This window comes from Agelaius phoeniceus, chromosome 1 (assembly GCF_051311805.1).
Source record: "Agelaius phoeniceus isolate bAgePho1 chromosome 1, bAgePho1.hap1, whole genome shotgun sequence".
Classification (NCBI taxonomy): Eukaryota; Metazoa; Chordata; class Aves; order Passeriformes; family Icteridae; genus Agelaius; species Agelaius phoeniceus.
In genome coordinates this window covers 151176747-151194236 of record NC_135265.1, presented here as the reverse complement: position 1 = coordinate 151194236, position 17490 = coordinate 151176747, and the positions used below count along the sequence as shown (strand labels likewise).

Sequence of the window (17490 nt, the reverse complement as noted above, 5' to 3'; positions counted from 1 at the left end):
ATTTCAATTTTCAGCCTTTTTTTTTTCTTCTCCTGCCAAATCACACAAGCCAACCTAAATATGCATATCATGTATGCAGACATTCAAGATACTAAAACCAGAACAGCCTCTTTTAAGGGAAGAATAGTATTTTGGGGTTGGAGTTCTCCTTGTCTGTCTGGAATGTTCTCATTTATATAAAAATGTCTAGCACTAAAGCAAGCTACTGTTGAAATTATGAAGGTCCTGCAGACTCTGCCAGCATGAAGGGTGAATTTTAGGAAAAGCATCTGCGAGGTCCCTTTTGAAGTCTCACTTCTTGGGACAGTGGAAGTCGTGCTCAGTGCCTCAGAAGGCTCTTTCCTGGAAAACTCCTGGTAGAACACGGCTGTGAGCTTCACAAAAGTCTGATTTCCCAGCAACAATGCTGAGCACAGACATCAGAGGTGACAGCTAAATCTGTACAGAGAAAGAAGACACTTTTGGGCACTAGAGCTCTTCAGAGTTTTGGTTCACTGGGCAGACTGAGTTTATCAATTACACATCTCAACTTTCACATCTAGAAAGCAAACACATAAGGAAACTCTGGATAATTCACTTTCCTGCCCACTGATACAATGATTGCTCTGTCTGCCTGTGCATTGCTCAGCTGAGGAGTCTCTCAGGTTGAGAAGGGAATTCTCCCAACAGCAGATTAATTTTTTCCAGTACTGCTTTTAGTTTTCACGTGTGCCTGCTTCCCACCAGGAGTCTTCTCTTACCCCACTCAGTTGTTTTCCACTTGAGTAACCAACTACATTCTGATATGACAAACTCACAGTTTACATACTTACAGTAAAGCCATACACATCACTTAATAAATGGTAACAGTTTGGAATTCTGCATAACTGTATGTAAAACACACATGATGACTTTATAAACTGCTGGCTTACTCTTGGAATGCAATTTATCAGGGCCCTGCCATTTAGCTTATGGAAGCAGTCCCATGGCATGGCTTCTCCAGCAAGAGAGAAAGCAGGTTGTGCTCATGTCAGTGATTCCTGCCATTACCCAATCTATGGGAATGGCTCATGTTTCACTTGAAAGTTATCCCTTTCCTGTTTACTTGGGGGAGCACTCAAAGCTTTTTAGAAATTCTTCCATTTTTCTTGGCATGGGGCTATTAATTCTTGTATAGATTTTTATCGTGGCCTTTTTTCTAAAGATAGATATTTTGGCCGCTAATGAGTAGTTCAATAAAAAAAAAATCAAAGTGGTTTTTCTAAAAAAGAATCTTGAAACATAATGTTCTTGGGGTTTCAATTGTCCTTTTTACCCTTCCATAAAAGCTACATCCATGGCTCTGTTCTGAAATCATTGAGATTCATGTCTTCTGCAAAGTAAGCCATTTTCACTGTAAATATTTAGATTTAGGCTTTTATTTATAATACTTAGATGTTAGGAAGATCACCCTTTGCAATAAGTAAAAATAAATTCTTCCCAAGAAAGCATTTCAGTCTCTCTCCTCTGACTCACACATGGAAAGATAAAACTCATTAGTTTTAGTCATGCATCAAAGGTTAGGTAAAAAACTTTTTTTCTTCCTTTTTACTGACCTGTAAAATCAAACCAGACCTTAATCTGATTTTGAGTTATTACATGCAAAGTTGATCTTGAAAGTACTTGAAGTCAAGTACTGAATGTTTTTAAAATAATTTTAGGACATTTTTATGACAGTTAGCTGTGGCTCTAAAGCATAAAAAATACCTATCCGTCCAGTTTAGAAATGTGCAGGTTTTACACTTGAAGGAGAAATATTTGTAAACAGTTTTTGGTTCTTTGCCAAAGTAATTTCAAATCATCATCTCAAATGGTTTGTGAGTTTCCAGAACTGTTTTTTTTGTTAACACACCACAGAGAAGTGTCACTGCAGACTGCAGACGAGGTGGTGGCCTCAAGGACAGAGGGACAGTGAGCTGTGCCAACCCCTGGTGTCCCTGATTCGTATTTCTTTTGCTTGTCTCTGATCTACCAGTGTTTCCTTGTTGTTTCTGCTCACAGTCTCCATTAAAACAAATTGTTTGTCTCAATGGATTATTAAAGAGAATCCTTGTGTCCATTTTACTTAAATATGTCTATTTGATTGTTTATTCACATAAGATGTGATGAGGCTTGTTAGGCTGATGACAGAGCTCTTGCCAGCTTCACCCCTGTGTTTATTTAAAGTCTCTGTGTGATTTACTGCAAACCATCCCAGCGTCTCACAAGTGTTTACTGATGGATGAGCTCGATTGAGACGTCCCAGCTCATAACTCACAAGTCACAACATAATTCAGAAAAGAAATGTCTGCTTTCAACACACAGCCCTTGTGCAGTGAAACACCATCAGGTTATTCCAGATGTTGGTGATCACTGCAACAAAGATCCATGACATTGGTTAAGCTGCAGCTTCTCACTGTGTTTGAAACAGGCTCTGCAGGGACTTGGCCTCACACAGTAGCAACCTTGGGTGCTGAACCACTGCTCCCAGGATGGCTCTATGCAGGCTAAATGGGATGAGTGTTTACATGTTGCCATTTCTTCTGTGTCCTGCAGAAAAATCATTCACCTTAAATGAATCATGCCCAGCCTTTAGTTTTACTTGCCTTGAACTAAATGTTTCCTCTTCCCCATCATTAAACCAGTTCAGGCACTGATAAGTGTCAACATCTTGGAGCAGGTGAGGTGCTAGTTAAACATGAGGTGCCTGAACCTGCTTGTGTGCTTGGGAAGCTGTTGAACCTGGTGAAGTTAAAGGGAATGTTAAAACCACAGGGGGATGGAAGTTTTCCTTGCACTTCTGCTTGAATTGCTGGCTTCCCGACTTGCATCTTTGATGAGGATATGTTCACGAAGAGAAGCTGGATGGTGCAAATAAATACTGCAGTCTGGAGGCACTGTGGCTTCTTGAACAAGAGCTTTAGGTCTAATATTCAAACACACACAGAGTTATGTCTCAGCTAATACTTCCATGTCAGCTAAGACATCACCAAACAGCAGGAAAAGCTAAGCAGGAGATAGTGATTTGAATCATGATGTGAACAGGGTGCCACCTGTACAAACACAGCCCTTTCCTAAAGATCTAAATCCTGTGCAAAAGGAATCAACAGTTCCATGGTAAGTACTGATAGGGAATATTGGCCTCAGTGCAGGCCTGCAGCTGCCTGTAACAAGGAAAGGTGGCTGAACCACGATGCCACTCCCTGGGGCACAAGGTTCATGGCAAACACAGGTTGGGAACTTCCAGCAGGAGCAGGTCCCTTCCGATAACTCTGGACTCATCAGGGCAGCTGTCACTGTTAGCTTGTTCATTAGCCAAAGTTGAGTCAAATCACACAGACCTTGGCCTCAGACCTGGATTTTGAATCCTGATGATGAAATTGATTATTTATGCCAAAAAATATCTTGTTTTCCATGATATAATCTCTGTATCACCACAGAGTGTACAACACTCTTGGGAAAATCTGATCTGTCTTGTGGAAGAAGTCAGTGTTGCTAGTCAAGATTTGGTGCTACTTTTAAACAGCAGCAGATTAGACTTCCAAATTTGCATCAGAGGTTATTTTGGGCAGGGATTGGTATAATCCTGCTTGGTAATGGATGCCTCAATGTGCTGAACAGGGAGCACAAGGTACAGGTTGATCTCGCCAGCAAAGGTCAAATGCTGCTCGCACTCACCAAATATGGGTTTGGATAATAAATGGTTTTCCTTCCTGGGATAAAGACACTGAGTTTTTCTGTCTTGGCATCAGTTGGACTGCAAGAAATAGATTGTTTTGTTTTTAATGTTATTCTAAGAACCGTGCTGGAGTGTTACCTGCCCCGAGCGGGAGGCAGGTCCCAGAGGAGCCAGCATGGCTGCTGCTGTGGCCAGTCTGCCATCTGCAGGCCACTGCTCCGTGCTGGGGATGTGCAGAGCAGGGCTTGGGAACTCTTTCTTCTCCAGAAATTATTAATTTTAGCAAGTTGTTGCTTTCTAGTAAGTGCTATGTAGTAGATTTTAACTTTTTCCCATCTGATCCTATGAATAGTCATCTCTGTTCTTAAAGAAAGCAAAGACAGCGGGGACAAGGAAACCTTGGATTTATCTAAGTTGCTGAATAATTGCTAATTGTTTTTATTGTCTATCATTCATTTTTGTAAGTAAACATTTTTGTGCTTAGAAATGGGACGTCTCATAGGGCATTCAAATTCTGTCCTTCATTCTCAGTCCATTAAATCTTTAATAACTCTTTTGTGGGGCTGGTCTTAGATGAAAGCAGCACCACTATAATGTTCAGTTTTGAATCTTAAAGGCTTTGTTGAGCAGGGGATCTGTGTATATGACAGCCAGGCAGCTTCCCCAAAATCTTTGGTTTTATTTTCCACAAATCAATAGAGGACTCAGTAGCAGAAATACTCCAATTGTTACTTTCTTATTGTCCAGGTATTTGAAAGGCAAACAATCTGTGCTTTCCTTAGCTGTTTTTTAACCATCGCTGAAGGATCTTAAATGACTTTTTAAGTTGGGAGAGAATTCACTGTTAATCAATTTACCCTTTTCAATGCTGTAACAAAACTCAGTGTATAGAGTGAGATGTTTGGTGTGTACCACATGACCTTTCCATCATTTTTGTTTTGTTTTAGGTCTTCCTGAACAATACTACAGCCTCACTTGGTTCCTCAGCCCAATCCTGGGCTTGATCTTCACTCCACTCATAGGTTCGGCCAGTGACCGCTGCACGCTGAGCTGGGGCCGCCGGCGGCCTTTCATCCTTGCTCTCTGCATTGGTGTCCTCTTTGGAGTTGCACTTTTCCTTAATGGCTCTGTGATAGGTAAATAACAAGGAAATGCCCTACGTGCATCCCCTGCTAATGTACCTGCTTTGAGATTTTAGTGCAGGAAGTAAAGATTATGTTCTGCAGTTGGTTTACCTCACATTTAACCTTAAAATCATTAGAAATCTCCACAACCCTGCCCTTGAGCTCTGTCCATCTTGCCTGTTATTATTTGAACTCAGAGTTACAGCACTGTGCTGAGCATTGTGCAATCCTAGCTGGTATTAATAACAATGTTATTAATACAATGGTTGCCAGAATAATGTTTGCAGTCGCTGAGACGAATTTGGTCGATCCTTGACATGGGAAAATTGTAGCAACCTGTTCACAGGGAAATGTTTCCTGTTGTGATCCATTTTCCCTTTAATGCATATCTGGCAACACATCCTGTTTCCAGCATTATTTCAAAAATTATCTTTTCACTTTTTCTTGTGCTTTTCTTAGACCCAGTATTGAAAAAGTCCAGAACACAGTTAATATTTGTTTATCAAAAACTATGTGGGAAAATAATTTTTCCTGAGCCCCCATCAAAGCTGGTAAAAATAGTTTCCCTTGAACATAGTTTACTACGAATTTAATCTACAATCTCTTTGTAAATTTATTGTAGGAGAGGTGACAGCAAGTACTTTTCGGAAAATGTTTACAAAATGATTGGACTGATGCAAACAAAAGGAACTTAGCACCTAATAACATCCTCTTGGCTCTCTTTTTTTGGGGTTAGATGCAGCTCTATTGTGAAACAGGTCTACTAATAGAGGGAAATGAGTGGAATGTTACCTTGGCTTAGCCTGTTAAAGCCAGACTGGAATGCCATATGATTGGCTTCAATTCTTTGCAAACTGCAGTGGACAAATTATTCAAATAGATGGCATTTAGTTTATGCTTTTTTAATTTATCCCAACAATAAATATTATTTATTTGAATTGTTATCATATGGCATGGTCCTGGGTTGACTGTACGGTTTGATATTAATTGTATTTAGTTGTCATCAATTGTATTTAGTTGTTGTGTCTCCAAGACTTATTCCTCTTCCTCCAGATGTTTGCAGGATGTTAGGCTGCAACCCCCTTACAAGATTTTAAGTGATAAGAGCTCTCAGTTCCACACAGTAGTTTAGATCAGGAGCCATTGATACTGACAAGCAAACCTCAGGCTCTGTTTATAGGCTTATTTTGAAGCCTTTTAATAAATCAGCACAAAATATTGACAATTTTTATGCTTTGCTTGCCTATCCTCAGTCTCCAGTTACTTGCAATCCTAATTGCAATTTGGGACAACAGGAGATGCTGCAAAGACTGTATCAGACCCTCTTTCATAATGTGGCCTCTGGCAGTAGAAGTCATAGGGAGAGGAACCAAAAGCACAGAGGTTGGCTAATCCCAATCATGATACAGCCATGTCCCAGGAGAACACCTTACCCAACTCCTGTTCTCTCCTGCCCTGTTCAGATTTCCAGCAGATCTACAGCAGTGTTGGTGGTTTCTGCTCTAGGGTTCAGCTGAATGTGGAACATTTATAAATTTCTTTAGCCTTCAAAGAGCTTGGTATAAATGAGGATTCAATATGCAGGAATCAGCGCTTGAGATTTAGATGATTTTTGGTGGCTTAGCCAGTTCATCTCCTTCCACAGACATTTTAATCAGTTACACTAATGGTTTTATCAGCCTCACATGTGTAACTTCTAAATCTCTGTGATTCGAGTAATTCATGCTTTTGTCACTGGTTCATCTCATGACAAATTATCCAGCTCTGCACTAATGCTGCCTTTCTACTCTGTAGACAAAAAGCATTTCATCTTATGCTGTCAACAGAAGCTGACTGATGCTTTTTGCAATGCAAAATACATCCGTGTTGCTTCATCCTTAAAAGTTTTGCTTATAAAAAGCAATCTAGAAAATAGGAGTGTTTAAGAAAAGCAAAGAGAGCAATGAAGGGGTTAAATTTCACTTTACCCCGGTGTCACATTAAGCATTGTGTGAGGAATGCTGCCAGCAGTGCAGTTACCTGTGCATGTGTCTGACAGGTGGAATATGTCATTTTGGATGCTCCCCTCTCCCACCATGGCTGTCTTTTATAAAAATAGCCTTCAGCAGCTGAAGGAAAATACATGGGATGAATATGAAATAATATCCACTGCTCCCAGAGGTTTAAGAGATGCTTTATAAAATAACATTTTGATAAATGTCAGTCTTAAGAACATAAAACCCGTCTGTGTCCCAGGCCTTCCATGATGCTGTGCCAAAGAGCTGAAATTGCCATTTTGCTCCATAAAGAAGTTTTTGCAGTGAACATGTTGGCCACCTCTCTCTTAAAGTGTTAAGCTTGTTCTTAGGAGTTTGCCCTTTTTAAGTGAGATGCTCAGACAGCTCTCCCATTTCTCCCTAGGTCTGGCTATTGGTGATGTCCCGGACAAGCAGCCCATTGGAATCGTTCTCACGGTGCTTGGGGTGGTGGTGTTGGACTTCTGCGCCGATGCAACCGAAGGGCCAATTCGGGCCTACTTGTTGGATGTGGTGGACAGTGAAGAACAAGACATGGCCCTGAACATCCATGCATTTTCAGCTGGTATGGAGTTAGCTGAAATGTTTTTGGCAGCTGTTCGGTCTTCCTGAAGACCAGGTCATGGCTGAATTGATCATTCCTGAACTCACTTCTCACTTTTTTCTGTTCCACAGGTCTTGGAGGAGCAATTGGTTATATGTTAGGAGGGCTGGACTGGACACAGACCTTCTTGGGTAGCATTTTTAAATCTCAAGAGCAAGTCCTTTTTTTCTTTGCAGCCATTATTTTCTCTGTCTCCGTTGCTCTCCACCTTTTCAGCATTGAAGAAGAGCAATATAACCCTCAGCAGGACAGGATTGATGATGAAGGAGACACACTTTCCAGTGCCAAATTCAGTGGCAGTCTCCCCCCACTGAATCGGCTGAATGTAATTAGTGAGGAAGAGCCCTATGGAGCTTCCATGTTCCATGATGAGGTTCAGTCAGAGCATGACCTCAATATGGAGTTCCTTGAGGTGAACATTGTGAGAAGCAAGAGCGACTCAGTTCTGCACATGCCTGATGCCACATTGGAAATTGAATCGGAGCTGCTTTTCCTGCATGACATTGAACCCTCCATTTTTCAGGATGCTTCATATCCAAACACTCCCCACAACACGAGCCAGGAGATCATGAAGTCCAAGCTCAACCACCTGTCTGCTTTCCTCAGGGAGAACGAGAAGGAGGAGGAAATGTTGCTTGATAATCGTTTAAATGAAGATAAAGTCCCAAACGTCAATGGCTCCCTACCAAAGGAGTTCCTCAACGGCCACGCCAGAATAGGCATGAAGCAATCCAGCACTTCCAACTCCATGCGGCGGCGCCGGCACATGTTCTACCGGCAGCCGTCCTACACCTTCTCGTACTACGGCAAGATCGGCTCCCACCGGTACCGCTTCCGCCGCGCCAACGCCATCGTGCTCATCAAATCCTCGCGCAGCATGAACGACATCTATGACATGCAGAAACGGCAGCGGCAGCGCTGCCGGCACCGCAACCAGAGCGGCACCACCAACTCCAGCGGGGACACGGAGAGCGAAGAGGGCGAGACCGAAACCACCGTCAGGCTCTTGTGGCTCTCCATGCTGAAGATGCCCAAGGAGCTGCTGAGGCTGTGCGTCTGCCACCTCCTGACCTGGTTTTCCATCATTGCTGAAGCTGTGTTCTATACGGATTTCATGGGACAGGTCATCTTCCAGGGCGATCCAAAGGTAGGAGAGCCGTTCCCATGGGCAGACCTGCTCAGAGTCCCTCGTTTCTGAGATGTGCTCAGTACAATAAAGTGGTGTTTGTTTGGTGTCTGTGTCTGTTGCAGGCCCCTTCGAACTCAACTGAGCTGCACGCCTACAATGCTGGGGTTCAGATGGGATGCTGGGGGCTGGTGATTTATGCTGCTACTGCTGCTGTTTGTTCAGGTAAGAGACTGTGCAGTCACACAGTGGAATACACCTCATGCATGTATTTCTAAGGTAAAAGTGAATCATGGAATATCCTGAGTTAAAAGGGACCCACAAAGATCATCCAACTCCTTGCCCTCCTGAAATGGTGTTGCTTCAGTTGGTATCCACCTCCTTGTTTAAGGTAAAGGATATTTTGGAAAATCATTTCTTGTGGCCATGAGGGGAAGGGCTTCTTTAAGAATCAATATTAAAAAGTTCCTCCAAATGTAGAGGTGGAAATATGAACAAATGGTTAAGTGGCATAAAGCACAAAATGAAATCAAAGGATATTCAGTGGCATTTAACAAGCCTTCAGGAAACTAAACTCATGCTTGGTAGATATAAGCATATGCAAGAGGGTTCTTGCAAAGACTGTTTTTAAATCAAAATTATAAATATGTATTTCTGAAAGTCATTCTGCAGATAATTTGCACTTGCAATAGACTCTGAAATTCAGAGTTTTTGCCAAAGTTAAATTCTGCCTTTTGCAGCACACAGCAGGCATGTCTGCTCAGCTCAGTACTGTGGGGATGGGCTCTTTCTGAAGCAGGAACGCATCCTGTTCCCAGTGAGGCCTGGACTGTGCTGGTCAAACAGCCCAAATATGAGCATCCACCTCCTAAACAGGGTATAGGGCTGCCATGACCACATCAATCCCCTAAAATTTTAGTGAGTAAACTGATATTTAAGGGGAAATGGCTTCAAACAAAAAAAAAAGTAGGTTTAGATTGGATGCTGGGAAAAAATTCTTCCCTGTGAGGGTAGTGAGGCTCTGGCACAGGTTGCCCAGAGAAGCTGTGGTTGCCCCATCCCTGAAAGTGTTCTGGGCCAGGTTGGATGGGGCTTGGAGCAACCTGAGACAGTATTAGGTGTCCCTGCCCATGGCAAGGTTGGTTGCAACTGGATGGTCTTTAAGGCCCCTTCCAACTCAAACCATTCTATGATTCCTGTTTTATTCTTTATCTCTGCAGCCTTGTTGCAGAAATACTTGGACAACTACGACCTTAGCATAAAAGTGATCTACATCCTGGGCACGCTGGGCTTTTCCCTTGGCACTGCAGTGATGGCCATGTTCCCCAACGTGTACGTCACCATGATAATGATCAGCACGATGGGAATTGTCTCCATGAGCATCTCCTACTGCCCCTACGCGCTTTTGGGACAATACCATGAGATAAAACAGGTATGTGGAATATTTGGAGTATGTATGTGAATCAAGGCAGAACATCCATGTTTCTCTTAAGATCACAGTGACAAAATAGATTTGTTAAATGCCATTTTTGAAGATACCTGCTTGGTTGGGATGTGTGCCAAAGCTTGAATGGATAGTAAATAGCAGGAGCTGGTGCTGAAATCAGATAGTCTTCACACTGAATTGGCTCAGAGGGGGTCACGATTGCTTTTTCCTATGCTGAGGTAAAATAATCTCAGGGCATATGGCAGATGAAGAGAAATTAAATTATTATTGGAGTGAATATTTACTATCTATCTAGTTGTTACTCCTGTCTTGATGTGGTATGGTAGTGTTACTCAGGTTTTTCACAGTCTTAGATTTTGAAGTGAGTCTGGAAATGCAGCTGTAATTTTGGGGATGCATAAAGCAAAACAATTCTGCTGGAAACAAGGGCAGTTTTACTTCCCAATAGTGTCATTCCACTGTTCCATTTGGATCACAAACTACAGGAGGAACTTTTGCTACAAGTTCCTGAATTGCGACTGGGAGGGGGATTCCTTGTTATCATAGGATTAATGTTTTCATGTAGTACCAAATGTTTCATGAAAAGTTGTTTTTACAAAACCTAATCTTGGAGCTGATGTGGGCTGGAAGTGACCCTGTCAATACCTGCCTTGTGCTGCAGGGTCCTGAGGAGGCTGTTGAGGAGCAGATAAGGAGGCTCTGGAGTTGTGTCATGGTGCTGCACAAAGATGATGTGAAGTTGACCATGGGGCTGAGAAATTTGAGGGAAGTTCTGCTGTTTAAGTATTGCTTTCATCCATTGTTTTACCTCCTACCACCTTTCTTATCTTCTTGCAGTACATTCACCACAGCCCTGGGAACTCGAAGCGAGGGTTTGGCATCGACTGCGCCATCCTGTCGTGTCAGGTTTACATCTCTCAGATCCTGGTGGCCTCCGCACTCGGCGGCGTGGTGGACATGGTGGGCACGGTCAGAGTCATCCCCATGGTGGCTTCTGTGGGATCCTTCCTGGGTTTTTTGACAGCGACTTTCTTGGTGATTTACCCCGAAGTCAACGAAGAGCCAAAGGAAGAGCCCAAGGGCCTGGGTTCTCCAGAGACAGCCGAGGGCAGCGGCGCGGGCACGGAGAAGCCGACGGTGCTGAAGCTGACGCGCAAAGGAGCCACGGCGGCGGAGCCAGAGGGCGAGTCAGCCGTGTGAGGCCACTGACTCTTGTTCACCCACATTCCAAGGAGTGCAGGTGCAGGATCAAGAACTTTAGTTGTGGTTTTTTTTTTCCAGGAAAGCGAATTAGGACCTTCACTACTTGTGGCTAAAATTTGCAGAAGAAAAGGCAGTTTCATGCAAAATTGTAAATGAAATTCTGTAGTCCTTCCTCTAGGTTTGAGCAGGTCGCTCTGATGCTAATTGCTTTCTCTACAACTTAGAAATGTCATTTCTGAACACTTTTTTATTAAGAATACATTTAGATTTCAAATAAGTTTTATTAATCTGCATGAGACTCACAGTGTATACAATTAGCAGTTAGAAAAATTAAGTTTTCAGCTGTTTTTAAACTAACAGAAAATGGAAGCTATCTCGACCTATAGTCTCTTGCCATTTTTTTGTCTGAACATTTCAGATTTCACTATGCTTAGACATCAATTGATTTTTTTCACGAGCATGATATTACTGGTCTGACAGCTACGTTAATTTTAGACTTCATGTTTTTGTTAGTGCAATTACTGCAGACTCCTTTTATTTGCAATTATTTTCAAGGAAAAAAAAAAGCAATTACTGCAGTTTCTAAGAAATTGCCGTGAATTCTTTTAGTCATACTATTCACAACCACTCCCAAATCTGCTGCTTGTCAGGAGAGGGTGACACTTGGTGCTGGATGTCAGCTGTAGATGGAAGGAGCAGCAGCTGGGAGAGGTGACCAGCACTCACAGGTTTCTTTATCACAAGTGCTGCATTTTATGAATGTCGTTGGAATATGCTGTGACAATTTTTAGCTGAGAGTTTCACGTGCTGGTGAACTCGGGGGTTTTCTCAGCATTTAAACCTGATCATCTCTGGATGAAGCTGCCATGGAGAAAGGGCATCTCTGGGGTCAGCTTTGTGGAAGGGTGCATGCGGATTCTCTTCTGTAGGGAAAGGAAGTAATTGATTAATTGCACTTTTTACGATCCTTTAACCTCCTGGCTGGGAATGCAGCAGCCGAGGTAAAGGCACGGGGTCAGTACAACAAGGAGAACCCAAGGCCTACCTCTGTCACTTTATGGCATAGTCTGGGTGTATAAAAATCTGTGTCAGAAACAGTTTTTTAGGCCTTAAAATTCAAATGTTGCTGTTCCAGTCCCTGTGTTGGAGGAATTGTAGGCCAGAGCTCTTCTGAGCTGCCGTACCAATGTTGTCAGCACATCCTCCATGTCCCCTTCTGTGATTCAGGACACAGCTGCAGTGCAAAGATACTTTTCTGGAAAGAGGTTCAAAGAGTTATGCTAACTTGATTTAAAATAGGTTTGGATCATTATCCAGCAGCCATTTAAAGCAACTTTCAAAACTTGTATTTCACAAACTTCCGATTGTCATTTGTAAGATATGTTTGTGATGCTGTTGACTCATTTTGGCTTGGGCCCCCCAGGCTGCCTCAATCCGTGTGCTGGACAGGCAAACACAGCACGGTGTGAGATTCCTGCTGCCTCAAACTCCTCCTCCTCCAAGACTTGCAAATGCCTGTGTCAATCATGCTGCAATCCAGGCATTCAGACAAAGAAGCTATATTTCAATATGAAAAGCAGTTTTTAATGAATTACTTGAATTGTCAATGTTTTTGAGAAATGGATGTTTGGGTGTATTTGTAGGTGGCATCTGTGGGTTTCTCTGAAGGCTTCCAGTCAATGCCTATGGCCTTTGCTATCAAGGGTGATGATGTTTTAGGCTGGTGACATCACAGAGCACTGAAGTACATGTAATCACACAGGACTTGAGGTTGTATTTGTTTTTCCAAGTGTCTCAAGGAAGTCTTTCTTTTTCTATGGTGAATGTTTTTTCTGTAGAACATGTACTGTGAACTGTGTTCAGCCAGGGGAGCAATACTACTGAAGAGTGTGAGACCTTACTGAAGAAAGCAGTTGTGAGAAATTCTGCCGTGAATTTTATCATCTCAGTTACATTTAATATATTCTGGTGATGTTCATGTGTGAGAGACAAGTGTTGTGTTTCACCCTAGAACTGGCATTCATGTAAGTTACATGCTGAGTTACACATTTTAAAGTGGCTTTAATATTTTAGTTTTGAAGCTCCTTGAAGATTCTGCTTTTGGTTAAATAACCTCTGTCAAGTACTCCTTATTTTAATCTCTACTGCTGGAAAGGTTCTTCAACAGTTTAAAAACCTGCATCTTCTGAGTGGTGCCAGCCTTACCTTTTTCCCAAGGGTTCCATGGACCAGCATGGATCAAATCTCCATTACTCCACACTGCACTTTCTAAGCCAAGATCTCTTTCACTGCACCGTCACACTGACCAAGTAGCTACAAAGAGGGTGGAGAGGCTGCAGCTCCCTCTGACTTCAGATCCCACAGAGGGAACATGAAACCATTTTAGGAGTGAGCTCACCCATGTTTATGGAGCTCTCTCAGCCAGGGAAGGGCAAGGACAGAGGAAGGACCTTTCATTTGGAACCCAGAGGCTTCAAGCAAAGGCAGGGCAGGGCCAGTTTTGTCACAGACAGCATTTGGCATGGCTTCATTTCTAAGAACTGGATGTTAAAATCTGTGTTTGGAGTTGTTTATGGGGCTCATAACGCAGGCATACGCACACTGCCACAGCAGGAAGCTGATTTCACTCCCTGGTAAAGGCAAAGGAAATAATTATTCATTGTAAATGTGCTGAAGTTTTTGTAGTGTTGCCAGAAGAGAATTAACTTGGGGAGTCCCAGCCAAAGCATCTCCTCCTGTCCTTGGGCCAGCCTGGGAAACCCCCACACTGGCTTCACCTGCTGAGGTGTCCCAAGGGCTTTTCCTTGGATGTGAAAGTCATCTTTTAGCCCCAGCACTGCTCAGTGTAGAGTGGGCAATGATTTATTTCTTCATCTGTCCCTTACTTTATCTTTTCATACAGAAATTCTTTTTTTGGCCATAATTAAAGTAGTACAGTTTTATGTGTTTGTTGCAGATCTTGTGGAAAGAAAAGTTTTAGGTGGCTTTTTTCAATATTCCTGGTGACAATTAACATCTTTTGTTTTGTTTGTATTCCTGTCCAGTTGAAGTCATCCCATTGGACCATCAGTGTAGTAGGATAAGGTTTAGGGGTTCAGTTCTGTGTTGTTCAATACTATAAACAATTTTAACATGTTCTACTGCAGTGATGTGTGACACAAGGCACTGCTGGGGTCAATCAGCTGCACATCTCGAGATGTTTCATGTGACAGCAGAGGAGCTTTAACTTTCACCCCTCAGAAAGGTGCAGTGTGGCTTTGGCCCTGTTGGGTTATTCCAGTCCAGTGAGATCTGTGCTGTTTGTGGACAGCAATTTCAGACTCCAGAAGCAATAATTTCTTAGTTTCTCTTCTTGCTGGTTTGATGACTTTCATAGAGATTTATTGCCTAAATAGCCTTTTAATAACACAAATATGGTGTTTTGCTGGTGCTGGCTGTGAGTAGTTGTGGAAAGATAGGGATTGTTCATCATCAGGAGGGAGGAGGCCAGTAAATCCAATGGAGGTTTGTGCTCTTGAAACACACAGTGTCCTTTTCCCCTTTCATTTGGAGCCTTTTTCTAGGCTCTGAAATATTCCCAGCACATCAGTGCCAATGCTGGCACTCAGACCCCAGGATGGAACAGGCTGCATGAGGTTTTCCTCACAGGCAAGGACTGAGTCCTTCTCATCCCTCTCCCACCTCATCTGAACCCCCCAGCACTTGGAATGACAGCAGCAACCACGGTGCTTTTTGCCAGGTACCTCATTAAAACCTTGTTTGCATCATTAAGAACATGTCCCCTGCCCTTGGTCTGGGATGAGCGTGGCTTCCTCCAGCATCCACCATGAAAAGCAGGATTTTCCTGGCTGCCAGATCTCACAGCCATGCAGGTTGGGGTCACATCGATGAGTAAAGGCAGAGAGGGTCACACTGTTCCTGGGAGAGCTGGGACATCTGGGCAGAGGGAAGCACAGGAGGCAGGTGCTGAGATCTGGGGGTTTTTAGGGATGTGTGTGTGTGTGTCTGTACCTCTGTGTTTGTACATTTCCAGACACACTGCTTGGGCCAAAATACCTTTGGGGGTTGTGTGTTGCTGTCACTGTACTCCACAATGTTTTCAACTGAGTTCTTCCAGGTTTCCCTCATCCTAGTCCAATGCAAGACAAGCTCAGCTATAAATATGTATCCTATTTAAATGAACAAATGAACTCCTGCATGATATTCCAAGCACATGTAGCAGCTTCAGCATCTGAAGTGTCTGTGGTGAAAGAGAAGTTGGTTTTCTTTGCAGCTGTTTTGTCCTCGTTTCCTTTGAATAGGCCAAATAAATGTAATGGACACCAAATATTGCACAGAAATGTTATGGATGACTGTGTGAAAGAAATACCAAATTTTATTTTTCTTTGCAGAAACTTTATGGTTCCAGAGAGTCTTTAGCTGTTTTCCTTCCTTAAATGACAAAGCTGAACATTTGTAAAGCACGTCACAAAATGGTCATTTGGAAAAAGTGGAGCTACCCAAAGTTTTCTCTTTGTCATGTTGCATCCAAAGGAGCTGCAGCAGCTCAAACAACAACTGGGGTTTGAATTTGAGGCTCAGCAGTTCAGAAACTGCCTTAGAAAACAAAAAAAGGCTCAATTCCTTTTCCTGGCATGGCACTCGCACCCAGTGATCTGCTCATTAAGGTGTTCCAGGCTTTCCTGTTGTTTAAATTAAAATTACCTCCTGGAAAACCGATTTGGTTTGGTTCCTCAACCCAAGCAGCTTCACCTGAATTTCCACCTCAGCTTCCCTCACCCCTGGGAGTACCAGGGCTGCCCAGGAGGGACAAATACATCCCCCACCAAAAGAGAGCATCTGCTGTAATTAAAGGGCTTTTGATGCCCTTGCAACCTGCTAAAATTTTAAGGAAAATGCAGAGCATCGTTCAATTTGACCTGCTCTGGCACATTTATTCTTAAATTTGGAAGTTTGGGGTGAAGCTCTGGGAGCATTTAATCAAACTTAATGATGTCACCTTATTTACTGTGCACCTACTCAGTTGTTAGCAACAGCCAAATTGTAATAAATTACCCAAAAATCCAGACTTTTCTCTCAACAAATTGGCAGTTCCCAATGTGAATTTGTTTTGCCTGATGTAACATGAACACTAAGCCCTTTAAGTAGCCAAATGACCAGCTTATTTTAAATGCCTCGTATTACTAGAAAGCTGCATATAGGCATCTCATAGTGGGGAAAAAAAGAAAAAAGAAAAAAAAAAGAAAAAAAGAGAATATTTAGTTCCTTTGTGAACTGGCCATATGACAACTACGTTTTTATCAACTTATTAAGTTGGGGCACTATAATAGCTCTTGCTGAGTTTAGCAATGTTTATAAGCATGTGTTAAACACATAATGTTGTTTTATGAGGAAAAAGGGATAAAGAAAAGTGATGTCACAGATGAATGTTTGAGTGCGTAGATGGCATAATGTATGTATGATTTTTATTTCTACACTGTTGAGCTTATTTTCTGTTTAAAGGTTAAAAAAATTGTTGCATGAGAACTGTTTTATTGTGTTCTGCACTTTCTGTTCTTTTTTGTATAATCTTGATTTTTTTTTCATTTATGCATAGAAAAGAAAAAAATCAGTTTAGAAATATTCTACTCCACGAGACATTGTGTTCCAATCTGTTGTTCCGAAGTTCGATCTTAATAAACATTTCAGTAAGAGTTGGTGGCTCGTGTCCCTGTGCTGTTTGTAGGGAAGGTGAGCAGAGGGACACCTGGTCCCTGAGCTGTGCAAGGCAAATAACACTCACCTGCACCCCAGAGCTTTGTGAGTATTTCCAAAAATGCTACTGCTAAACAATGCCTGGCAAGAATTCAGGTGTCACAATTCAGAGATGGTTCTAAGCTCACCTTGAGGGTTCAGGTGTAACCCAGGAGACAGCACAGGTGGAGCAAAATGGGGATACCTGGGGCAGGTGTGTGTCCCCAGCTCCAGGCTCTGCTCTGACAAAGGGTGGTGGCTGTCACACAGAATCTGTCACCACTCATGCCATTGCTAGGGCTGAAGAGCTGAGGGTCTCCCCAATCACCTCTGAGTCTATGATTTAATAGCCACAAGCAGCTCCCAAAGAAATCATTTCACATCCAAACTCATCAACCTCTGGGACCATTGACAACTAGAGGGGAAAGCTGGAGCCAGATCACAAACACCAGCTGATGGGTAAACTTGCAGTGAAGAGCTCACTTGTCCCATTTGGTTTCTAGTTTCCTTGACAGATTTTATCTGTGATTCTCCCTAAAGGAAATTCCTCAGAACAAGTATC

General features: G+C 42.6%; 1 protein-coding gene across 4 annotated transcripts in view; it reads left to right on the top strand.

Moving 5' to 3' along the window:
* The window catches only part of SLC45A4 (solute carrier family 45 member 4), an 84942-nt gene extending 68054 nt beyond the window's left edge, over positions 1-16888 (top strand). For all 4 annotated transcript variants that reach the window (XM_077189466.1, XM_077189462.1, XM_077189448.1 and 1 more), the window contains 6 exons: positions 4624-4812; positions 7201-7380; positions 7491-8566; positions 8671-8770; positions 9766-9977; positions 10830-16888. In XM_077189466.1, the coding sequence (XP_077045581.1) occupies positions 4624-4812; positions 7201-7380; positions 7491-8566; positions 8671-8770; positions 9766-9977; positions 10830-11192 (2120 nt within the window). In that variant the 3' untranslated portion in view covers positions 11193-16888. The remainder of the gene's footprint in view (positions 1-4623; positions 4813-7200; positions 7381-7490; positions 8567-8670; positions 8771-9765; positions 9978-10829) is intronic.
* The last annotated feature ends 602 nt before the right edge of the window (positions 16889-17490 follow it).